A 25,789-nucleotide genomic window follows, 5' to 3' on the forward strand; every position below is an offset into this window, starting at 1 on the left:
TGAAGAAAATGACGGCCATAAGGCACATTCAAGCAACACCGGTGTAAAAACGTCTGAACAGAGCGTGGTAACGTAGACGGAACACAGAACTTCAGCTCCGGATATATGCCATGTAGTAGCGACGAATCACTCTGCAATTGCACCCATCGCTGTCTGCACATTTGCTGACCTTAATGAAGATGTAACATCTGACTTTGAGTATGTCACCGGATGTAGTGTTGAAGATAGGTGTAGATGTGTTGATAGGATAGTTCGTCTGCTGCTTGATTCCCTCCTATACCCACATGTCCAGGAATCCACTGCAGAGTTACTTTGTGGCCGGCGACTCTACATTTGTTGTATTCATGGAGTATTTGGTGAACTGTTGGTGTCATACAGCCATTTCCCAAGAATGAAAACATGGCTTGGAGTCCGGCTTTTGAATCGCTGTATACCACCCACTCGGCAGGTGACTGTTGTGCTACTACGTACTGCATTGCCAGCTGGATGGCCACCAATTCTGCTGTTGTTGAAGTTGTTTTGTGCGACAGTCGTGCCATTCCCTCTTTCCTGCGCTCTGGAACCACAAAAGCAGATGCTGAGCCTGATGCCGTCGTCGATCCGTCAGTGAAAATAGCAATGCTGCTACAGTGACGCTCCATATAGAACGTCTCTTTAGTTGTGGTGCTTGCTAACATCTAAGTGGGTGCCTCGAGGCTCTTCATGTGTCGTCGTGCTGTCGCAAATTGGACACCGGCAGCAATGAACGCTGGAAAACCTCTTATTTCTTATTTATTATTTCTTATGTCTTATTTTATCTTATGTCTTATTTCTAGGGCTCTGGGTTTTCGGATTTATCCGAAAAAAATCCGTATTTTTGGGTTCCAGTAATCGAGAACTGAGCAAGAAAAGCCACGCCTTAACGACTGGTTGGATCTTTTCCTTTGGTGTCGAGATTAACTGGCAACGCGGGTTACCAACCACTGCGACAAGGAGTGGTGGCTCTGTTAAACAAAATCCACCGTGATGCTGTCTTTCGCGAAGCACCTGCACGAAGCAAGAATCCGTGTAATGCGGTCAACTCCATCCTTGCCTAGAGGTAATTCGCATTGGAGTCACTGAATAGGGTACCTTATTTAGCGACACTCTTCGACATGAGGGCAATTTGAGGCCATTGCAGCCACGTGGGAAACGTCCAGCGCATAGGATTTTTCTTTTTCTGTGTATCGTGCTTTCCTCTTAAAGTAGACAACAACAACAACAAATAAGTTAATGATAATGAATGGGGTTAAAGTAGACAACAACAACAATAAGTGATGGGAAAATAGTGATGACATGGGATGTTTCCCCGTGGTAGTCACAGGACCTTACCCCACTTCAAAGAGGTTAATATGAGAGGATGCAATCCGCATTTTTTTCTTTCAATCGTTCTCATCATCAATGGTGAGCACGAAGCGAACACAGGGGTGCTAGACTCGTCGTATCTTGAAACACGAAGAAAGTTCAAGAATTGCGAGGGAGGGCAACCATTGGATGCTTTCCGTTGCCCACATGAGCGCTCCTGACTGTCAATCAAACCTCAGGTCAAGGTTACCGAGACGCGCGCACTTTGAAATATTTCCATGACGTCAAAATGACGTTTTGGTTGTCCGGGGGGATGGTGTCTTTGCAGATTTCACCAATGTAAACAATTCGGGAGATATGAGGAAAGACAGCCGTTGGACAGTTTCACTGGCCCACGTGACGGCCCGTGTTGTCAATCAAACCAAAGTTCAAGGAAAGAGAAAATGCAGCTTTTGGCAGAAGTTCCGTGATGTCAAAATGACGTTGCGCAACTTCTTTTCCACCGAGAAAAGTTCAAGGAAAAATAGTGGCGAACTTTGAAGTTTGTAAGAAAGATTGCGGCCGCTTTTATTGCCGTGCCTTTACTACTGCGCCTCTGACTTCCCATTTATCGTGAGTATCGTTTAAAATGCCAGACGAGGATTTTTGCCAGTGTTACCGACTGTCGAAGAACGCTGTTCGCTCGCTGTGTGACCATCTGCGCAGAGCCTACACTCTCAGAACAGAACTTCACCGCATAGCATGTTGTGCGCCAACTACAGCCACGAATGATATGCTTATCGCTTCTGATTTGATGAGAGAAGGGGACATAGGCACTTTTATAGCAATTATCATATATCCAAATTACTATACGCCAGACTTGTACGTAACGGGTAACGGGTAATTGCGTTACTAGTAATCAATTACTTTTTTGAGTAATTTGTAACGTAATCGATTACTTTTGGGGCCGAGTAATTTTTTGAGTAATTCAATTACAATTTTCAGTAATCAATTACCAAGTAATCGATTACTTGGAAACTAAAGAATCCACATTGTTCGGGACGACGCACACACACATATATGGGATGATTCACCGCCGCGAGAAGACAAAACCAACTGCCCTCTGCAAGTTCGGTGCAAGGCAGCTGTCTTATCTCTAGGACTTTTCCCGCAACAATTACTTACCCGAGGACCCCGAGGTCAATTGCCACAGTGTTCCGCACGTGTAGTGTATTTTTAAGTCACTGTCCTCTCCCCATTCATGTGTACTATCTATCCGTAACCCGGCCTGTATGCAGTAAGTTGGACTGTAGGTTGTACCGTGAACCTGATGAGTCATTTGTGGGAGTTCCAGTTGGGACTCTTTTCACAGAACTCTCAAAACTCTCAACCTCTCGACACATTTTTCGCAGAACTCTCGACCCCGATAACCTAATGCCACTCTTGTGACCATGAGCCCCTGTCAGTCTTGTGCGGAATACTGTCGATATCACAACGATGTCGACGCTCAGTTTCCTTTTTTTGTGTGTGTGGATATCATTTTTTCTATCTTTTTTTATATCGTTTTCTCAGATATCGGAAGTAATTGGCAAAGTAACGCGTTACTTTTCAAGGCGTTACTTCATTACTTTTTCCGGCAAGTAATTTGTAACGGTAAAAATTACTTTTTCCTACAAGGTAACGGTAACGGTAATCAATTACTTTTTTTTAGTAACGTGTACAAGTCTGCTATACGCCCACCTCGCTCTTCGCATCGGACGCGGTAATCCTATCATTCGTGTCAATGGTTTGCGGACAACGTGCTATGCGGTGAAGTTCTGTTCTGAGAGTGTAGGATTCACGCAAGATGCGCTTCTCGTCACGGATAATGACATCATTGCGCACAAGATTGTTGTGTTCTCCATGTATGACACTACCTCCCATGGCTGCAGGTTCCGTGATGTCATTTTGTTTTCACGTGGTTTCCTTGCTGTACAAAAATGAGATTTTCTATTGACACGAAGAGGAGGACAACAGCTTTCCTTGTGATTGAGAGATGCATGCTAAATATAAAATGCACACAGCAGAGACATCAACACTGCAGTTGCAGGGCGTTGGAAAGCTTCGGTGCTCTTCTATGCAGCGGCGCAGCACCTCGAAATGAGCGCTTGCAAGTGCACCGACCCAGGGTTTTTCGGACATGCGACTTTTCCGTCCCTTTTACCATGAAGTGATTATGTCGTCGCAGTGCGGCCACTAGACTGTTTACATGTGCTCAAATTTACAATTTTTTGAGTCTGAGTCTGAGCTGAAAACGGGAGGCGTACGCCTTTTTTGTGACAATTATGAACAGCATAAGTGTCACAAAATAGGCTCCGCCCCACGTTTTCAACAAATCAGGGACGAGAACGTTGTCATTCGGAATTATGGTTGGCCCGGAGCGTGCTATGTGGTGATACTCATTTTTAAGAGTGTACGCCATTTTTGTGGCACCTTTGTGGCACCGTCACCTTTGTGATTTCCTGTCATCAACAGGCCTCTCCACCCTGCTTTGATTACCGGAATCCTCATCATCTCCATTATCATCTCTCATTACGTACAAGTGGCACTGGGGCAGCGCCCAGCCTGCTGGCCGGCATCAGCCCCATCTCATCATCGTATCTTTATGTGTGTCTGCGTTGTGGCATTATGCCGTTCGTAATTGCCACAAAAATGGCGCCCTTCCCCCCGTTTTCATCAAATGAAGGGAGAGAACGTTGTCATTGGCGATGGTGGCTGGCTACGCTCTAAAAACTGAACTTCACCGCATAGCACGCTCTGCGCCAACCATTCACTCTTAAAAATGAACTTCACCACATAGCACGCTCCTAGCCAACCATCATCTCAAATGATATCGTTATCTGCCCTGATTTGTCGAAAACGGGAGGCGTACGCCTTTTTTGGGACACTTATGCTGTTCATAATTGTCACAAAAAGGCGTACGCCTCCCGTTTTCAACAAATCAGGGCAGATAACGATATCATTTGAGATGATGGTTGACTAGGAGCGTGCTATGCGGTGAAGTTCATTTTTAAGAGTGTTGCCACGAATGATATGGTTATCACTTCTGATTCGAGGAGTGAAGGGGGCGTACGCCTTTTTGTGCCAATTGACCTGATAATTGACACAAGAAGGCATACGCCTTCCTCTCTCACCGAATGAGAAGCGATAATCCTATCATTCGTGACAATGGTTGGCGCAGAACGTGCTATTCGGTGAAGTTCAGGTTTTAGAGTGCAGGAGCGTCGTATGTGGTTAAGCTCCATTTTTAGAGTGTTGAATGTGACCATGCAGGGAAAATCAGTACAGTTTCCACTATACTCTTCAACTGCTGAGCTTCTGACAATCCTACATGCAGCAGCTGCGGGTGATCCTCACGGACTCGCGTAGCGCCCTCCAAATGGTGGTGAATCCCGCGTGCATAGCATTCTAGAGCGCTGTATCAGAACATCATGTGCCCAACAAAATCAATCGTTGGAGACATCTCTATGCAATAGATCCCTTCCCACGTCGGCATCAGCGGCAACGAGAAAAGCGGACCAAGTAACATCTAGTGCGGACCACAGCAGTAGCCAGAGTTTGCCAACCCCGGGAGACAACGACAGAAAATTTGTTCTCAATGAGATACTACTTACACGGCACCGTGAGATCTGGGAAATCCTGCAAAGTCATCAACTAGACCTTCCATTGAAAGGACTTTCCTGCGGTACATATAAACCCCCTCTTTAGGTTGCGAATAGGAAGCGTTTTCACTAAATCACGACTATACAAGATTGGTTCTCTGGATAATACAAACTGCAGACACAGTCCGCAAACTGAAGCTATCAAACTCATCCTGCTTTATTGCAGTGCATATGCTGTGGTGCGGGAAAAACATCTTGGACACTCCAGGAATTGTACGCTGGATGATGTCCTACTCGTACATGCCAAAGGCCCATTCATGGAAAGACACTCAAAGACTCGCAGCCGCGTCTGCATTATCCAGGAGTCTGGACTCGCCTAAATACTATGAGACTAAGTGTTTTCAGTCAAACTTCTCACCAATCCTGGCAGTGACCGGTCTTCATCTTAACTTTCGGCCGTCACCATTTCCCAAACACCTGTTTTCATATAATCTAATCTCATCCTGGCTACAGTCGTGACGTTGCTCACATGAGTGATGCCAACAACGGCAAGCCGGTCTCGTCTCGTCTCGTCCACCACCTTGTGACATTTAACATAACCACATAAGTGTCACGAGAAAGCGTACGCATCCCGTTCTGAACAATCAGGGGGGAGAACGACAAGAAGGGAAGAGAGAAAACGCCACTTACAAAGGACCCTCCCGCTGCCTCGCATTCGTTAGTAGGGCGTGCATGTGTCTTACTAAGAGGTGTTCATTAAAGTGTTGTAGGCTAAACAGCTCTACCGGCAGCTATACAGCTCTATGAACTAATTGCTGTACTTGATTTCTATGATGTCAGGATCGCTCGTAGGAAAAGAGTATGAAAGGAAAACAAAGAAAGCAGAAACAACAGGTGGCACTCCAACTGGCTGTCCAACTACCAACTGTCTGTTGTTGCGGTCAACCGTGGAAGTAACGGAAATCGGTAGAAAGTAAGTTAAGTAGCACAATGATCTTCTTCGTTTTAAGTGTTAAGAGAGGTCAGCCAATATTTGGCTTGCTACTCATAAAAGAACTGATTTCCTTGGATAACTTGGGCGCTGTCTAGTCTGTCGATCAACGTAGTCAGTAATTAAAAAAAAGACACTGATTTTAGGGAACGTTCTTGAAATGACCAATACAAAGAAAAAACGAGAAAGACGAAAAAAGAAAAAGAAAGGAGGAGCGAAAAGTAGTCACGCTACTTTTCTAAGCTTTGTGCGTTTATCAGGGCTAGAAAAACTTTTAACTTAAATTCGTATTTTTGCATTCTTTTGAGGCAGTCGTTACCGCTTTCTTTATTGAGTAATGTGTCAGAAAATCCTAAAGTTTCATTTGTACCTAGTAGAGTGACGGTCAGCGTCCCACGTGAACACGGAACCCGCCAATCCGCCAAGCAACCAAATATAAGTCATAATGTGCAGATTGTCTCTCCCCTTCGAAGATTCAAGAAGTAAAGAAACACGGGTTGCGTAAGTTAGACGCGCGCATCTCTCTCTCGCTCTCTCACGCACACACAAATAATAAAAGTAAAAACTTCAATAATTGGAAGAGCAAATATCATTCCCATGCAGGCACCTTTAGATGCATGAGGCAAAGAACGAGAAATGCGATGAATTGCGAAGTGGAGAAGCGGAAATCCAATTTGTGACATCAGGGCCTTCGATTCACGCACCTGGTCTCGGTGATCACATCTCACACATTCTTGGGAACAACAGGAGTTTATCATACCTGGCAATAACGGGTGTGAAACAGAGGTCTCTCTTGAATACGAGTAGAAAGGATTACTCTTTTCTTTTTTTATTTTCCTGGCGAAGCGAAGGTAAGAAATGATTACCACCTTGGCAAAAGAAAACACCTCACCCGCTTTCACGCGATGTGAAGCGCTACGCGCCGTTCAAAGAAGGGATGATAGTAACGATATTTCGGAGCATCGAAAAGTTATCGTAAGTGATCGCGTCAAGCCGTGGCAGTGGAGTAAAAAAAGCGAGAATAACGACAAAACGGTTCGCGAGGACGGCGCCTACTTATATTTGCGAGTCACGGTTCGGTCTCATTTGAATTAAAGTGCAGCAGCAAGTTTCGAGAAGTTCTCCGACGAATCAACGCGCTCTCGTCTGTGACGGATCTTTCGTTTCAAGCCTTTTCAGTTGTAATTCATGCTGACTTGTACTTGTATCGTGCCTAAGAGAGTATTCAAAATTGTATAGTACGCGTTAGTTAGGTTGTTAATTTGCTTCTGGTGAAAAAATTAAAAAAAATAAAAGAATCTGGAGCTTCTTGAATTTGATTTGAATTTGAGTTTGAATGTTAAAAAATGGGACGGGGGAGAAATTGAATTCCTCTTCTTATGTTCAGTCGTACATACTGTTTTGCGAAGATGTGCTCTCGCATCGATACAGTAGCATTCCTCGTGCTCCAGGCATGATTAATAGTGAGTTTTAGTAAACCAGTTTGCAACGTCCCGGTACGATACACGGTACGATCTTTCGAAACGATAGTGATAGTTTTAGTGCATTATACGCTATCGCCTTTGCTTACGTAAGGGATAGTGTGATGGTTCTGCGCAATGCATGAAGTTCTCTTTATGTTTTCCGCTTGCGCAGAACCACCAACCCTATCCCTTATGTACGCAATGACGATACCGTACGATCCACTAAAGCTCGCTAATAGATAGTTTTAGTGTACCGTGCGCTATCGCTTATGCGTACGGAAGGGATAGCGTTGGTGGTTCTGCGCACTGCGCGAAGCTCTCTTTCTCTTATCGGCGTGCGCAGAACCATCAACGCTATCTCTTACGTACGCAAAGGCGATAGCATACGATGTACTAAAACTCTCTATTAGAGGATTTTAGTGTACCGTACGCTATCGCCTTTGCGTACGTAAGGGATAGAGTTGGTGGTTCTGCGCACGCGCAAACCATAAAGAGAGCTTCGCCCAGTGCGTAGAACCACCATGCTATCCCTTACGTACGCAAAGGCGATAGCGTACGATGCATGGAAACTCACTATTCTTGCTAACGTCCACACGGTAACCTGCATGATAATAGGGAGTTTTAGTACATCGTCCGCTATCGCCTTTGCGTACGGTCTACTAAAACTCTCTAATACAAATACGTAGCAGGACATATCGGCTTCACTTAGCGTGAGATGGCTACCAGAGGACAATTAACTAACAACGTACAATTAATATCACGTGCTGGTTACCCTCCCAAATACGCGAAACTCCGAACAATAGCGAGCTGTGTTTGAGACGTTCGTCCACAAGGTTTCACATTGTTATCTTCCTGGTCGTTGTGCATAAAATTTTAAGCTGTCACGAGTTCCGCATTGCACGAGGTCCGTACGCATTTTAGTTGCGACAACAACCGGAAACGGACGTTATTGTGCTTTAGTAACTGTTTTCATCTGCTCCGTCTAAAGCAAAAATTGTGATAAATCACAACGACAAAGGTGAGGATTAGAATGTGCAATACAAAGCTCGCTGTTGTCGACCGCTTCATAGTCATAATCGCTCGTAGAGTCCTATGCTTGCATTACATAAACTAGCGTGTAGCCGCGATTTTTTGAAAGACGAGACAAAACGACAGAAGGTGTCCTCGAATAATATTTCCCATATTGCAGTGTATAAAACGGGAGAAAAAGCACGGTGAACGTTGCCAGGTGTTTATTCCACCAGTCCCGGTACAGAGGTGAAGCGTGGGGCACGGAGGGCGCAAGCCTTGGGAGCCCCACATCCTCGTTTTTTGTTTTTAAATCCCTGTTAGCGCCGCGAAGCAACTGTGGCCATGAACGGCGTACAGATGTGGACAGACGGAGAGAGGACAGCAGGAAAGAGTGGGGGGGGGCAGCGTGGTTAGTATGCGTCCTGGGCAGACTTCAGGGGAACGGTGCCGACATTCGTCCGGAACGTCTTCGGAAAACACAGGAAAAACCTCTGACAGCTCAGCCGGTGGTAGGATTGGAACCCAGCACCTCTCAGTCTTCAGCAGGATCTTGGCTACTACCAACGAGCGGGACGCCTTAACCCGGTCGGCCATGCCGTTGGTACCCTCATTGTGCACAACATATATACCTGCCGCTACATTTGGGCCCTTTTGTGTTTACGAACACAGGTGAACGTACGAAGCTCACAAAATGAAAGCTTACTTTCCTCTTTATTTCTTTTTTTTTATTTTTAGGTACAGCAGTAAAGCAGCGCGCGATCCATTCCCGGTCTCCGATCGCCATCCCACGTTGCAATATTGCAGGCAGCTGTGGGAACAAGACGGGAGTCGACCTTCCAGGAGCAATATTGGCAGACACATGGTATATTTTTACATTATGGCGTCATACTTTTTTTATACTAAATTGTTCATACTGCATTAATTTTCCGATACTTCCGCGTCGCATAGAGAAGCACTATTTTGGGAAAATACGGGGTGAGGCACGTGGATTGCATTGACATCAATTAGGTTAATTAGAACTAGAAGATAAGTTTTTTATTTGAACGTCAAGATAGCTGCAACCTTTTGCGTTAATGAATAATCAAGATGTCTACTTTTCAACTTTCTCAACGGCGCTTCACAAGGTACGCGATGGACATTAGATTGATAACTAATATAAAGAGCCCGTATTGCCGAGAGGTCGTAGAAGACCTTAATGCTTGCCACCCGCATTGCAACTCGTTTATTTCATGACCACCGTGATCAGCCTGCACAACGCCTAACTGATAATCAACCGTAACTCCTCACTAGATTTGATTTTGAGTGTTACAGCGTTTGCATCACAAGTGCTCTCACCTCACTGGGTTGTCGCCAGGGTGGTAAGCCATCGTTGCGGAAAATGCGCGGACAAACGATGAACTTTTTTTTTTCATGTTGCACCGCGAAGCAACTGTGGCTACGAGCGGCGTACAGACGTTGACAGACGGGGAGAGGACAGCAGGAAGAAGTGGGGAACATGGGGTTAGTATGCGTACTGGGCCGACTTCATGGGGAACTGTGTCGATATTCTTCTGGAAAGTCTCCGGAAAACCCAAGGAAAACCTGAGACAGCGCAGCCGGTGGTAGGATTTGAATCCACCACCTCCCACTCTTCAGCACGACCTTGGCTACCACCAACAGGCGGGTTGCCTTAACCTGCCCGGTCATATCGCTGGTAAAAGATGAACTGATGCAAAGAGAAAACCTTCGGGACCTCGTTGCAGTGCAGTAGGGTACACACCTCTATCGCTGAGTTTCTCTCTACTAGGATAACTCCAACGATTCTTCTAACAAAGAAAGGAGGTCGATTATTCCGAACACCTTGCCTGTTTTATATCGAACGTCATGCGGGTTACGGGAAAATCCTCGTCATTCCAATGTTGCGTTATGTTGTAAACATCCCGGAATAGGTCAAAGCCGTCACTTGAGTCGTAATTTCCAACCCGGAACATCAGTTATTTCATTAAGTTGTGTATCATATTTCTTCCTATGACTTGTATAACGTGCAATCGCAATATAGACGTCGTATTAGACAGCCCCTTTCTCTTTCCCTCTTTGTTGTCATTTTGTTTGTTTGTCTGTGTGAATAAATGGCAACAGGACGCCGAGTTAGTGTCGGTTGGTATACCTGAGAGGAGTATACGTGGCTCCCTGTGTTGAAACCAGGTAATGGCAAACGCCGGGCTCCTAAAGTGTGGCGTTTAATTGCTGTGCAAACCGGAATATAGGTAGGGAAAAAAGAGAACGTTTTAGCCAAACAGGGCATCCGTACCTCGATGATAAATTCGAGAATGCGACCAAAAGGCAGCAAAGTAACGCAGACCCAAGCCACGTGCACACTGGATAACATGCTGGATAAGCATATAAGAGAAAGGAAGAGAGGGAAGAAAAAAAGGACACGATGGCGCTGCCGCGCATTGTTGTGAAGTTCGTAGTTTCTTTCTACTTCTTTTTTTTTCTGTCAATGACTTGCATCTAAGGCGAGCGTCGACTTTCCTGATGCACTTTGAAAAAAAAGAAAAGGACAAAGAAATCAACCTTATTCCGGTTCAAACAAGAGACACAAATAGTAGTGTGAGTGAAAACTATGACATCGATATGCACGAGAGGTCCAGCATTTCCGAAAATACCGTCATAAGAGAGCCTCCTCTCCTGTCACGTTTTGGCCAAGGTTCATCTAGTGGCGACGAGCTTCTGCTCCTATCCAGCTTCCCATCCCATGTAAGCTTTCTTTATCCTTTTGAAGCCGCCTGGTGGACACCCGGCGCTGCTTCTAGAGTGAGCCCAACGTTGAGAGGCTGTGGTATTTTACCACGTGTGGCATACTCCACAATCCCGCGAATGATCAAACAACGCAAATGCCGGAATTCGTCACACTCGGTTTGAACACGTATTACGTGTCCAAATTCTGTGTCTTTGGTACGGTGAAACGCTGCTTCGGGAAAAAATGGCAGAATACCGCAAAGACGTAAAATTTGCGCTGTGCCACGTGACCACAAGATTTGAGGGACTTGTGGGCGGTGTACATCACACCAGCCCTTTTCCATCTTTCCATATGCTCACGCGATTTCACGAATGACCACACCTGGCCAATACACATGGAGCAACGAGGTACTGATCATATCCCTGCGATCATTAGTCACGTTAAAGTGCCTCGCTCTACCCAATGACGAAGCACCGCAATGTCAATACCTATTCCTTCAGACACGATACCTTCAGTACAATGAAAAGAGCTGAACGTTTAAATCTTGGTAAAAATCTAGCGAAGATGAATAACCAATCCCTTTCTTTCGAAAAGGTCATCAGTCCGTGGCAGGAAGTACCGCATCAATGTTCTTTCTATTTTCCTAAACACGGGGAGCTATATGAAGTCTGCAATGAAAACCCTTACAACAGAGACAGGACGAAGATTAACCAGAAGCACCGCATTTGCATGAATCCAGCACCTGAGATAGCAGAGAATCTTGTACGTCCCTGTTTTCTTTTAATGCAGAATGCAGTTTACAAATACGACGTAAAGTCAGACAACGCAATAGTAGCTCAGACTAGTGAAAAACAGAAGCGAACACAGCACATGCACATATTTGGTTTAAAGAAAGGTGCTTGATTAAAAAGCAATTGTGCACTGTGACACTTAAATCTTATGTTCGTTCGTTGTTCATTGGCCTCAGTTATTGCGTTGTTGCTTGAAAAAGATGTAAGAGAGGATGCGTAAGAGCTGAGAGCGTGTACTTCTGTGTCTGAGCGAGGCCTGGGTCTGTTGACGAATATTAGGTAGTAGCAGTTATGGCCAGTAGTTAACTACACGTAGTTAAACTACCTGATTGTAGTTAAAAAGTAGTTCTCAACAACCTGCAGAAATATAGTGGCAACTACTAGTTAAACTACTATTTCGAGTAATTAACTACAGTAGTTAGGTTACTGCATGCGCCAACTACTTCGATTTTGCCTCAAGCTTTACGGCACGATTGTGCTTCCGATTTTTACCTTGAGGTACTTGTTTGATGAGAACGGAGGTGCAGAGCAATTGTGCTGTGCATGTGTACCAAATCTTCACTTTTATCGCTGCTTGTGATTCATATTTAGGTGTCCAAGAACACTATAAAATGGGATTGGTGTTGATGAGACAACGTTAAGTAGTTATAGATGTAGCTAAAATACATTGCAGTAGTTAAAGAAGTAGTTTTAACTACCTCCCCTGAAAAGTAGTTGAACTACTAGTTAAACTACTCCATCGCAAAGTAGTTAGTAGTTATAGTTAAACTACTGTAGAAGTAGTTAGTGGCCATCACTGGGTAGTAGCAAGGTGGGTAGGTTTTTTTATTCGCACATTTCTCTGTTTATACACGGTTTCAAGGTGCTACGTGTTTCAAATGGTATTTACGATGATGTGGTGATAAGAGGGTAGGGTACAGGGTGGCATGATATAATGGTGGCATCTCTGACCAGAAACCGGAATGTCTGCGTCCGAGACTCACTGGCGGTGCCTCCCATCAACCACGCAAGACAAAGCGCATGCACAAAGCTATCCTGTAAAGCGTGCTTTCACTGCACTGGCGTTTTGTACGTAGGAGAAACAACAACTAAGGCTCCAAGTCTGTCGGCCTGCTGAAGAGATGTGGTGTTACTGCGATGTTGCAGCCGAGTGTAGCATTAGCGAAGTGAGCGATTCGGGTCTTTTCAGCTCACATGAGTGAATGAGTGGCAAAACACCAATAAGACTTTCTTTTCTAGTTCATTCTTCCTTTACTCTCCTCCTTTTTCTTTTCTCCTTGTTCTTTTCCCAATAGTATTGCGAGTTGACCTTTGCGTCTGATTGAACCTTTTCCCTTCTTCTTCTTCCCCCCCCTTCGAATAAGCATACAACCGCTGTACCATCCGCAGCCTTACCTAGCCTGTCTATTACAAAATAACTCACCAATGACCCGTTCTACGCTGTTTTACAATTACGAAGTCCGGATTTTACGATGGCACGCCAAAGAGGCAGTCTGAACAAGACACAACAAAGTAGGAACTTGCCAGATGCGCTCACAGTGTGGTATTTCGCTGTGACACTTGCTTACTTCATATGTAGGGTTCCGCGTTTTCGGTTCAAACCGAAAAATATAGGCCTGTACATATTTTCATTATTCGGTTTTAACCGAAAAACGCCGTATACAAATGAATCTCCGAGGAAATATTAGGCGGATTAATCGCTGCCCACGTTAAATTTAACACAAAAATTAGCTCTGTTTTAGCGATTTATGTTTTTTTACAGGTTCTACCGGAGACTAATAGCTGGTGAAAGCAAACACAGAGCAAATACCACTCTACTCAACTTCTGGTGGCAGAATGAGCCTAGGTTGAGCTCGCTTTCTTTTTTATTTCTTTTTTTGTTTGTGTGTGTGTGTACTACAGGGGCAGACAGCAACGCTGTCAACAATAAGTATTCCAGAATTCAGAGCACCTTTTTGGTTTTTATTATGCGAAGCATGGACATTCGATATTACGGGGCTTTGATCACGCACCTTTCTCCCCCTTCTTTAATGAAGTTTCGGTCCGTCGAACAGCTTCCAATCAACGCCCTGTTCCACTTAATCGATTAAAACGCTGATGAATGATGACACGACTCATAAAATTTATATTCGACGCCGGCAGCAAGTAACGCTTCGGTAACGCACCACGGTAACGTTTTCCATAATCCTCAGGAGCCAACGGCAATTCCTCCTCTTCGTGATTCTCTCTCTCTCTCTTTCTTTTTTTACCTATGCTACCCGTAAGAACATCGGGAAAGAAATACTAAAAGCAAGCTTTGACTTCGGTTGGCTGGCTAGCAAACGTCGTGGTGATGAATGGTTTGCGGGATCACTTGTCGCGCACTCTTGTGCGAGGCTCTCAGATAGCCATCCTCCATTAGTGTCGACGAAACCAGATATCTCCGCTCGTTATGCACGTTGGAGCTCTGTCTTGCGAAGCGATGTGCGCGCGGGAGTAATAATAAACGGAAACGTTTATTATTACTGCGCAAGAAATATCTATAAATCATATGTGTGACCAATCCGCAGCGCAGAAATAAATATACTCGTGCTGACGTCTTACTAACAAACAATAATGCATTTCCAGGCGGTCTTCTCAACATTATCGAACTGTCTCCTGACATGGCGGTACGCTGCCCGAGGGGGCAACTGTACGGCCTGGGACGACTTCATAGGGAACTGTGCCCTCAAAAGTTCGAGGAGACACTGCGGCCCTTCTCTACTTCTAATACCTTGGTGTGGCCGGTTCACAGGTAATAATCCAGGCAGTGTACGAAAACCTTTTGATAGATTGTCAAGAACCTTGATACACACTGTACGGATGAGATGCATCGCAGAATCTGTAGAATTCATGAAGGAACATAAATTGTGGCCCCGCGACTACGTTTTGGTGGGTACGTGTGTTACGACACGTTTCTGTTCTGTTCAGTTTCTTCTTTTTTTAATGATTTTACTTGTGTGGTGGCCCGTGGACGACGATGCAGACATGCCTCTGCTGGCGCGCTCCACTGCGCCTGGCAGCCAGTAATACCGGCACCGTCCTTACGTGAGGCCACGCACATATGCCCGCTGAGACATTCCATCGTCGTCGGTCAGGACTCATGTAGAGGAACACCACCTCCTCTACATTTGGTGACCCGAACACAGAACACCACGTTCGGCGTAATTCGGCCCTTCCACATCCCAAATTTTCCATCGACCAGCGAATCACGCGGGAAACCATCACTGAAGGTTCGGTGCCTAGTTCCTCCGAGGACTCGCTAGGCGGTGACGCTCCTCTCGCAGCATTCAACGACCTGACATATCACGACGCCGCTCCAGCTCCGCACCACTCTCAACGAGCCCTAGTCGCTCTCACTGCGTCGCGCCGCCTCATGCTTCGTCACGGTCCTCCTCGGTCATTCACCAGCGGCATGTTCCCGGGCCACACACTCCTGTACCGGTACACCGCTGTCGACCGCACCACCTGCATCTCCTACGCTAGCGGTCCAAGAACACTGCCCGTCTCGCCTTCCCACGAGGCTTCTATACAATATGCTGGCACCTCATCCAGATGCGGTCAAGAGGCCCCGGGACTAACGTTCCACCGGAGGCAGGCACCAGGCCACACTGAGTTTTACTCCCGGTCTTCCTGTGCTTCACGATGGTCCTCCCTGGCACTCTCCTTGGCGACAACATTAGGAGCACACTGCTCACGATCCGGTTGCTGTTCTGTCGCCGTCCTGTCTGCGTCGCATCGGCCTACCTGCCTGCTCTCCGCTTCGGTGCGTCCCTGGAACCTGCCCGGCAAGCGCTTGTCCGCACCATCCATTCGCTACTTCGACCCATTCAGCACAAGACGCAAGTCCAGCCGTTCCTCTGCCACGTATCGCTCTTCTTTCTCCTCTTCACGTATCGACGCGGACCTGAACAGCTCTACACCGCTCCGCGTCTGATGGGGGGAGCGACGTGGTGGCCTGTGGACGACGATGAATACGTGCCACTGCTGCCGCGCGCCACTGCGCCTGGCAGCCAGTTCTACCGGCTACCTTCCTGGCGTGAGGCCACGCACATCTGCCCGCTGGGATTTTCCATCATCGCCGGTCAGGACTCATGTAGAGGAACAGCACCGCCTCTACACTTGTATCTTTTTGTTTTGTTGTTGTTGTTGTTGGATTGGTCGGGTGCCGAATTCAATTTCAACATATTTATTTACTTATCAAGTTATCATAAATTCTCATTACACTTTTTAGTGGCTTTTACAGTGTACGATAGCAATTCACAGTTCGTACAGAGTCACAACCACGATGGCAGACTGTACTCCGTAGTAAGGAAGGTAGCACATGACAAAAAGTGACCGAAGACGATGACACGTTAAATGTTAATGGTAGTAGTATTCGTGTACTTGTCGTGCATATGGCTGCTTTTTGGGTGTGACTTTTCAAGCAGCCTCATGTCCTCGCTGACTGAGCAATAAAGTGCAAAACGTTGCCCTGAGATCTCGCCTCCCTCATGCTGTTCCACAGATTGCTCGTCCTATGACCTCGCCATTCCGGAGAGCTACGACGTATTTCGGGAAGTGACTAACTCCCTGCAGTACCAGCTCTGATGAACGGTGGTGATTTGACATATTTGCAAGATTATTCGGACACAAAGATTTTTCTGACAGTCGTAGATTGCACGTGACTCGTGTTCCGGGAGCAACAGCGACAATTTCACTCCTGGCTTCAGCTGTTTTCCTGCCATCATTTATGGCTTCGCAACAATAGTATCCGACGTGCTTACAGTCAAGGGTGTACAGATAGTGCTCAAGACGCGAATGCAACTGGCGATTTAGTCGTCAAGATCCACGAGAGTCCATGGAATACAGCCAGGCGCAACAGCATCGCGTCATTTTAAAGCTGTCACGTGATCATCCGTTGTCATGTGGTCAGTTGCCACCAAGTGTTGGTAAAGGAGTCGTTCGTCGTCACCCAAGATATTCTCGCTAGGTCTCCAGTAAGATATTTTGCAAGATCAGTTGGTTCTCCTTAGGAGACAATGGAAAAAATCGATCAGCGCTGGTTGGCTTTTATTGCTTTCATTGTCCGAAGGCCTTCTATTGCTTGCACCGCTCTCAATATTTGTATCACTGGCGAATAAACATCTAGCGATACACCCAACCTCCCGCATTGTGTGCATTTCCGTTTATCGAAATAACACCCGAGATGTGATTATGGGGCAGCTGTATCTTCTACTAAGTCGGTTGTTATTACTTCTCGCTGGTATTGCGTTGTTTTTCGGAGTGTAAGATGAGACTAGTTCAGGAGCTGTCAGCTGCTGTCCTCAAAATGACGCTAGGCCGACTTATTTGCTGTTGCTATGACCAGTCTCAATTGAGTCGAATTCGTACGCTCCTCTTTCACTTCGTGTGGATGCACATGTGACACTGCAGCGTTAGGAAGGCGAGCGATTAAATCGTGCGGTGTCGCATCGTGCACTTATGTGACTTTACTAGCTGATGCTGTTTAGTAGTCTCCCAAACCATCGTCGCTATCATATCTTGGGTGAAGCAGTTTTCCTAGACTTCACTTTACGGTGGAGGGGACGAGAAAAAAGCGCCAGAATGTTATTTCTTGATAGTAACGGGGTAGCGTATACGTCAGCGTTCGAAAAGAAAAGGCCATATTGCGCCATTCGCATTGTTTCTCTTTTTTTCTTCTTTTCAGTCGAAGGGAAAAAATAATTCCAAATTAATCCCATTGTGCCTGGGGAGCACCGGTTTCGCCACGATTATAACTTAACATTTTCTGTAACGCCTTCCTTTAGCCTCCGAACACTCATATTCAAGCCCCGATTTGATGCGTGCACTTAGTCCCGTGGGGTTGAGCGGCGGACATTGATTGTTACAATCGCTGTCTGCATCAGTGTCATCTCAATCAATAAATCCCAATCAATTCCGTCCCAACACATGACTTCTTCAGTTCAAAGGACTCAACATTTCGGCATACTTGAATTCTTCTACACTGAACATTCATAATTTAGAGAGAGCGCGCACACACACATTGTTTTAGCATCCCTCTCCGTTAAACTTGCTGAGCTGGAGTTTAACTCCGTTAAACTCCGTTTAACTCCCTTAAACTCCGTTAAAGCTTGCTGAGCTCAAGATCGCGGGTGCGATACGGTCGAAGACGGTAGCAATGTGCGGGAGTTTCTTTTTTTTTTTATTCCGTGTTAGCGCCACGAAGCAACTATGGCTATGAGCGGCATAGAGATGTGAATAGATGTAGAGAGGACAGTAGGAAGGAGTGGAATGTGGGGAAGGTAAACATTGCTTCCAGCACCGTGTGTCGAAGATTTCCGGCGCACGTCAAATGAACCCCAGGTGGTCGAAATTATCCGCAGTCCTACCCTGCAGCACGTACAAGAGGTCGCCACACTATAGGCGTACCAACCTTACGTGGAACATCACCGCACCATTCTTTAACAGAGGTCACTAGAATCGTGTCAGTAAAGTAATCGGTCGTCCGAATCTACCTACTCAGATACAGTCATGGAGACGACTGGCGAAAACAACGTGTGTGCAAAGGATATTTTAACGTGGTCCTCGTCGAATTCATGTTTCACCAAAATATTGTATGAGAATTACAATCTGTACACGATTTTGGTATCCGTCCCTCGACAAACTGCATCCATCCTGCAGTAGTTTACGACTGAATGCCCCGTTCCATGCTCGACTCCCAGAAAAAACTCGAGAAGTCTGTTTGCACTAACTGCAGCGAAGGTGGCGTCGTAGAAAGATACAAGGCCCTGTAGTGTCCTGCAAGCGACTTTGGCTTGCCTGGACACCAGATCTCTTGATATCGGCAGAAGCTTGGGATGGCCAGCGCATCACGAAGCGATTTCCTTTTCTTTTCTTTTACTTCGGTGTTAGCGCCGCGAAACAACTCCGGCTATGAGCAGCGTACAGTCATGAACAGATAGAGAGAGGACTACAGGAAGGTGTAGAGAACAGGAGCGAGGGGGGGGGGGGATGTATTGCAAGCACTTGTTCCGTTTCTTCGGGGAATCACGACTGTGATACAAGCTGATATTTTCTAATTGAAACATAATCTTATAAAGACAAAGGGGGCTCGCTGCTAATAGCTTCTTCGCCCTACGTTTCTTCTGCTCGGCGGAGATTACAGGGGCCGGTAGCTGTCAAGGTCTGTGTACAATTAAGTAAAATTCGTTAATCAACTTTTTAATTAGGGGTTTGGGGGAGAATGAATTAATCTGAAATTCTGAATCTCTTTTAAACAATTCCAGAAAAGGACACTTGAATATATTCATCGCCAAATTTTGCTATGCAAATGAGTCGAAACCGAAACCAAGTACGCCTCGATCCTGGGGGTAGCGTAGCGACATTCATTCCACGTCGGAGGACACCGTGCTTTGAAGCGATGTAACTTCTCTTTCTTTTGCCCCTCTCTCACGCAGTTTCGCAATCAGTGGATTCGTCTAGCACCACTAGCACGTCTAGAACCAACTTCTGAAAGCCGAACATACGAAAAGCGCGTTCAAGTTGTGATTAATAAAAAATAAGAGAATCAAAACACGACCGTCTGTGAACGCCGTTCTCGAATAAGTTAACGAACACCAGAGTGCAGAGCTGCGTAGATGAGCTAGGTAGCTAAACCGCCGGCGTTCGGCCAACGACATAGCGCACATTTTCGCGGTACATGACTTTCTTTAGGTTTTCATCTTCACATGTAAAAATGCATATGTATGTCTGTGTGCACTTTTTAAAAACTGAATACGGCTATGGTGGCATAGTGCGATGGCCCACGGTGAATGCCTGAGTGTGCACGCGTGAACGTACGTCCCAACTGGCAATAACGAATGTGTATTTTCATTTGTAGAACGTTTCTTTGTCAATTTGAATAGTTCCAGGGTACGCAAGAGCTTCCGGAGCAACATTCCTGGGATCTAATATTTCTGCATATTTCGTACATATTTAGACGTTTCATGCCGCATATTTTCGAAGAGTTTTGTGCATAAAGTCCTCGGCCGTTGGGCGACCCGGACCATCGGTAGGCTCTCACGCTCTCCTCTTATTGAGCCTTCGTGTTTGTGTTTGTTTACGTGTCTTGCCCATCGCTCAGGCTTGCCTTATCATGGAATTTATCCACCAGCTAGCCTGCATTTACGCCATTCTGTCAATCTCCTACCACAACTTTCCTCCTCCTTTCAACTTTGTTTTCTTTCTCTTATTTTTTAGTTCCCATTTTCCTAGTTGATCTGGTGTAGGCGCAGTGGATCAGCCAGATCTATCTTATCGAGACTGCAGTTTTTTAAATTTTTTTGTTCACATCATCATCATCATCATCATTCTTGCTGATTTACTTATTTATTTATTTATTGCAAATATGGATATGATCCTGCTCGCTTCCCAATTCGTTCATCTTTTGGCCCTGGCAAAGTTGGTATGTCTATTCCAGTTTTGTGCGCGTTCAAAAGGTGTCGAGATTTAGTTTATCGTTCCCCAAGGAGCATTAAAAGGCCACAGGGCGCAACATATAAGGTTTGTAATTCTTTTTTCGCACTTTTTCTCTTTCTTTCTAACATAGCGTAGGATGATTAAGTTCGGTCAACGGTCCACCATCAATTCTCAGTCGAGGGGTGCGGCTTAGCATGCACATTACTTATAACTCTTGTGTCTCGCCCGGGCATGACATAATGCTTCAGTGGATGCCCGGGCACTCAGGTATCGCGGGCAATTTTGTCGCTGACGCCGTCGCGTTTCAGGCACATTAGCTGGCACCCACGCGAAGAGTGTATTTTTCTCGCTGTGATGCAAACTGTGTGCTTCACTCCCTTCTCCAGCGACTCAGCAAGGATCTGTGGCTATCAGGCAGAGCACGTTCGTCCCTATACTTTGCACCATTGACCCTGATTGGACTTTTCGCGCTCCCTCCTCTTTTCTGCTTTCAGTGCAGGACGTCATTCACTGGCTTCGGCTGAACGTTCCCTACACATGGCCGGTTAATTTATAGGATAGGGAAAGCGGCGTCGCCCAATTGTTCTGAGTTCGGTGTACCCGAAGGCTCAGAGCATGTCCTCATCTCGTGTGTGCGGTACTGTGCCGCGCTGAGACCCCTTGAGGCACCCCTCGCGGCTCTCGATAACCGCCCCATCACTGCACCCGTGGTTCACCACGAACTCTCGCGCGAGCCTACCAAGACGGCTTTGAAGCGCGCGAAGTTTAAATATAACGATAATGCATGCTGTGTCAGAGTGCAAGGTCGGGGCCATGATGTCTTTCCCGACAGATATAGGGGCAGATAACAGGTTTTGATACGAGTGCCTGACTGACTGAGAGTGAGTGACGGCTATTGTCCATTGCCCGCTCCTTGTGACTGTGAACCATGACTTTGCATGCTAGGGCATGCATAGGGCCAACGATGTTCTTCACACATGACTTCATACTTTTTTTTTTTTCAATTTTGAGTGTCCGTACGCGCAGTAGCCGGTCTCCACATTGTTGGGACCAACCTCTCCATTTTATTTTTCCTTTCATCCAATCAAATAGAAAATCAGCATGCACACACTCGTATTGATAGCAACAGCAGAGACGATTATAAAGCCTGGAGATCTTGCAATAACGTTAATAAATTTTTATCGGCTTTCGTGACTCTCTCCGACAAAACACTAGGTATGTTAATAAGATGCGCTGTGTGGCGCGTAGCTCCGGCGATCGCACTCGACAAAGCACACAGAAGCGCAACAAGATACTTGGTTTTCAATTTCTAAAACGCGTCTCGCCTCCTGCTATCAAGTAAGGGAACACTGAAATCATCGATTATGCTAAAATATTAAAGGCGACCACTCAACAAAATATAGTGGGTATAGATGACAGATTATAAACGCAATATTTCATTCTAGAGATTATACGCTGCACTTAGCACATGTTGTACTTCATTATACAATCGTCCATGACAAAAAGAAAGAAAGAAAGTGAAATAAAGGAGTCTAAAGTAAGGCAGGGTAAAGTCCAAAACTTTACACCGCAACTTTTCTTGAGTAACAAACCTTTTTCTGAAAGAGTTTGCCTAAACTGTATTTGTGCATTCGAATCGATAGAGAGACCTCTCAGATAAATCTCTCATCTATCGATCGCCTCGTACTCGCTGGCGGTGTAAAAAAGCACTCGCTTTAATTAAAGATGACGCCTAACCATCCTGGGTTCCTTAATTTTGCTGCCAAATGTTGGAGCAGATGACGGTAATGCCCCGCTCGCCGTGGCAGACGCGATATACACACTGGGAAGAGGAACAACTAGCGTGTTAATTGCTTCATTGTATTAGAAAGATCTTGGGAAACAGTTCAGGTATAGCTATTGATTATATTGATTATGAACCGTGGTCGCGGTATATGTGTGATACATCATGACCTCTAGGCAGAAAGCATCTTATTCGAGGCTATAGTAAACCGTACCATAGACACCTTCGTTAGGGCCGTTTCTGCAGCTCGTTTTCGCTCACTAAATGGCCTGCCACGTGCTACTCTAAACATGAATGAAAGATGTATACCGAAGGAGGTAACGATAGTGTCCTATACCAGCGTGAGCCCGGCAAGACTTGGAGTGCACGTGAGACGTGCTTGTCGGATATCAAATAATAATTCGCGAACAACGCAGTCGTGCTGAAGAGAGTGCATCCCAAATGGTCTCCTGGACGGGATGATTGATGCCTCGACAGTCTTGACATACGTGTGATCTACGAGCACTTCACTGACAGGAAAGCAACATCCGCAGGCTGAACCGTATGGCATCCGGAGGGGGAATATGTGTTTATTATGAAAATAAGAAGTAGGGAAGGGTTACCTTACGCTACGGCGGCATCCGGCATTGCGGTTAAACTGCATGTCATCGTGGAAGGAATGTCTAGAGCGCTCAAGAAACAATGTCCATGAGTCCGACGAGCACAGTCCCACATAAACACTGAAAACCTACAGATGGTTTTTGTTTTCAATGGATTCTGTATGGTAGACGCGAGGATACCTCTACACAAGCAGGGAATTCATGCACCACGCTAATGTAGGCAACCACCTGTTAGTCATTTTACCCTACTCTATAGGTAGCAAATGGAGGTTCAGAAATAAGTTAACTCATCATCGGTGATTAAGAAATGGCTTCGTATTTGACAGCGAATGGTTGGACAAATTTGGGTGTGGTGTCATACAGTACAGTACCAGTAGGCAACGATCAATCCAGGCAACGAGGCCAAGTTGAATAAATAATGAAATAGAAAGAACGAGATTGAGCAGGATTGCAAGGGTATTGAAAGCGTAACAACGCGATTGAATTTCCTTTGTAAGTTGGAAAATCTCCGCCCCTCCGCCCCCCCCCCCCCCAAAAAAAAAGAACAAGAAAAAAAAATTGCCCACCAGTCAAACATATCAAGGTGTTCTAACACCTAAGGACTTACGACATATATGTAGATTAGATTAGTACTGCAAATAAAGGCTGAGACAGAGATATGCAAAGATACACCAGAACTTTTAAGAAAATATTCCGTGTTCTACGCACGATTATGATTCAATGTCAGTCAATGTTTTGCATTTTTCCTGTCCCTTGTGTTCGAGCGTCACCTGCGTCATAGGGACGTTAAACACAAAGTACCCGTTGGAGATCGCAGCGTACGCGAAATGACCTGTTTGAGAGTTTGAAATGTAGATTCATAACTCATATACTAATATATATTAAATATACGATACACTATATATCCAGACCAGAACCCCATAGTTTGCAAAAGCATGGTCCACGGACCAGGGCGGGACTGGTCACAGGCATTACCGGGAAGATTCCGGGCGGGCCGTCACGTTTTGACAGGCGTGGGACTTCCGGCTTTGTACTAACCCCAGGGAAAGAAGGCACGTGAGACGATCTTTTCAGTCATTTCGCCCATGCCATCAGACAGACCACAGCGGCCTCGCTCATGATCATAGTGAAGCCACCGGATCTATCACTACCGTGCTTCCGTTTAATGCAAATCAAAGCCTGAAACGATCCATCTGCGTGTTCGTTCGACGAACAATAGTACGCCAAGCCCCACAGTACTGCCCAATTCAATCAAATTTTTAATTTCACGACAACCAAAATGGTTATTATGCCTCTTCGATATGTTCGCGCCAGAAGTCTTAGCGTTATATCCACAGGACAATACGAGTACGTATCGGTGGAAAACGGATATGTAAGTAGGCACTTTTAGTGAACGAGAACAGCTGGAACAGCTGGTCGCACTAGTGCAACCTACGTTTCCATCTTTTTTTCTAATTCTAATATTAAGTAGATCGGAAGGTGTTCACGATAACAGCTCCGAAAACATGATAAACCGATCACCCTTTTCTTTGGAGCGAGTGACATCACAGTAATTGATTTGTAAGACGAAAAAATTGAGATGAGTGACAAGAGAGAAACTGATGTTCTGAGGCTGGAACAACATAGAAGGGACAGGTACAAACACGCACCCCGAAAGTCGTGTTGGAGAGGCGTGTTAGCTCAATTGGTAGAGCCCTGGACCGGTAATCCAGAAGATGTGGGTTCGATCCCTACAGCTGGCTAACCTTTTCAGTGACTTTCATCTTTCATCACTGATGAGTGACATCACATTGCTAAGCTTCGATTTGATAACTGCCTTTGTCGTATCGTTTTCGTAGAGTTCTTCCTATGTACTAAAGCTCGCTAATAACTTCGAAGACTCCTCAAATATAGACGTCCACATCGACGGCCAGATATAATCTGACGTTGGACATATGTTGACATCTTCATTTGCCTGTCATTGGCACATCACACTTGTGAAGCCAGTCTCCAGGAAGTCAACCTAAGCTACAACAGTCCATTTTAACGTCGTTTTCGTTCCGTATTTGAAAGAACGTAGTGGAGGAGTAGAGGAACAACACTCAGAACCCCGTTTTCGTTTTTTAGACAACACGATGCTCCTGCGTGGAACTTCTCAGGGTGGTTGACGTCACCAAAAGGTCGCAGGACGCAACTGAACACGTGCAGGCTGCTACGTGCTGACTGCTTCCGAGAAGCTTTGTTGTTCTCGCTTCACTCGCAGACGAAAATAAACGAACAAACTTTTCTGTTTTACACATTTCAGACACTACTTACAGAACAACGGTTGGGAACGGTCATAAACTTCTCAGAATTATAACAGGATTGGGAAAATGGCTTCAGCCGGTAGTATCGCTCCTACTGTTACATCACAAAATCTTTCGCTACCGAAGAAATACTAAACTCATTTTACTCCCAATCTTCCGAAATATCGTCAGCTTTTCTATCACGCGGAAAGAAATTTGAAAAAATCTGCGCGATAATTTTAACGCCCCGTTGTTTCAGCCGGAGAAAAAAGGTGAGTCGTCGATCACTTACCTGTAATCCGAGCGAGGGTGTCCGAGATCACGTGGTAGGACGGTGAGCGTCTGCGTTTGTCACGTGCAGCTTTGGAGTTCGGTAACGCGCCTCTCGTGCAGCTTTTATACGGGGGCCCACTCGTGGCGGAAGTGCGCCCCCGCCAGCGCCCTTTTCCACCTCCTCTCCCTATTGGCCCATTTTGGGGAAAAGACCGGCATGTCATTGGATCGTTGGGTGAGCGAGCGGGCGCACGCGCACTTGCTGTCCGCACGAGTCGGCGTGCGCTGACGTAGGAGTACTGAGAGAGTTGACCACTTGTGGGAAACAAGCAACAGGTCCCGTCGGATTACGCTCGCCGTCAGATTTCGATCCAAACATTCCAAAGACTGCTTTTGTGAAACTGCTGTGTAGAGAGTAATCGCTGTCTCTGGAGGTATTTGTCGATGTAACTTGTCAAGTGTAACGTGTGTCATCGAGACTTGCTGCAAACG

The 25,789-nt window shown here is 45.8% G+C and overlaps 2 protein-coding genes across 2 annotated transcripts in view; one reads left to right on the forward strand and one right to left on the reverse strand.

Annotated features, from left to right (window-relative positions):
* LOC135395654 (uncharacterized protein K02A2.6-like) overlaps positions 1-15,876 on the forward strand; it is a 50,101-nt gene extending 34,225 nt beyond the window's left edge. Inside the window, exons 4-5 of the mRNA XM_064626750.1 lie at positions 14,529-14,677; positions 15,145-15,876. Coding sequence (XP_064482820.1) covers positions 14,529-14,677; positions 15,145-15,876 — 881 coding nt within the window. The remainder of the gene's footprint in view (positions 1-14,528; positions 14,678-15,144) is intronic.
* The window catches only part of LOC135395424 (prothoracicostatic peptides-like), a 163,003-nt gene extending 137,575 nt beyond the window's left edge, over positions 1-25,428 (reverse strand). Inside the window, exon 1 of the mRNA XM_064626639.1 lies at positions 25,317-25,428. The gene's annotated coding sequence lies outside the window, so the exon portion shown is untranslated. The remainder of the gene's footprint in view (positions 1-25,316) is intronic.
* Positions 25,429-25,789: the final 361 nt, after the last annotated feature.

Source organism: Ornithodoros turicata, chromosome 5 (assembly GCF_037126465.1).
Source record: "Ornithodoros turicata isolate Travis chromosome 5, ASM3712646v1, whole genome shotgun sequence".
In the NCBI taxonomy this organism is placed as follows: Eukaryota; Metazoa; Arthropoda; class Arachnida; order Ixodida; family Argasidae; genus Ornithodoros; species Ornithodoros turicata.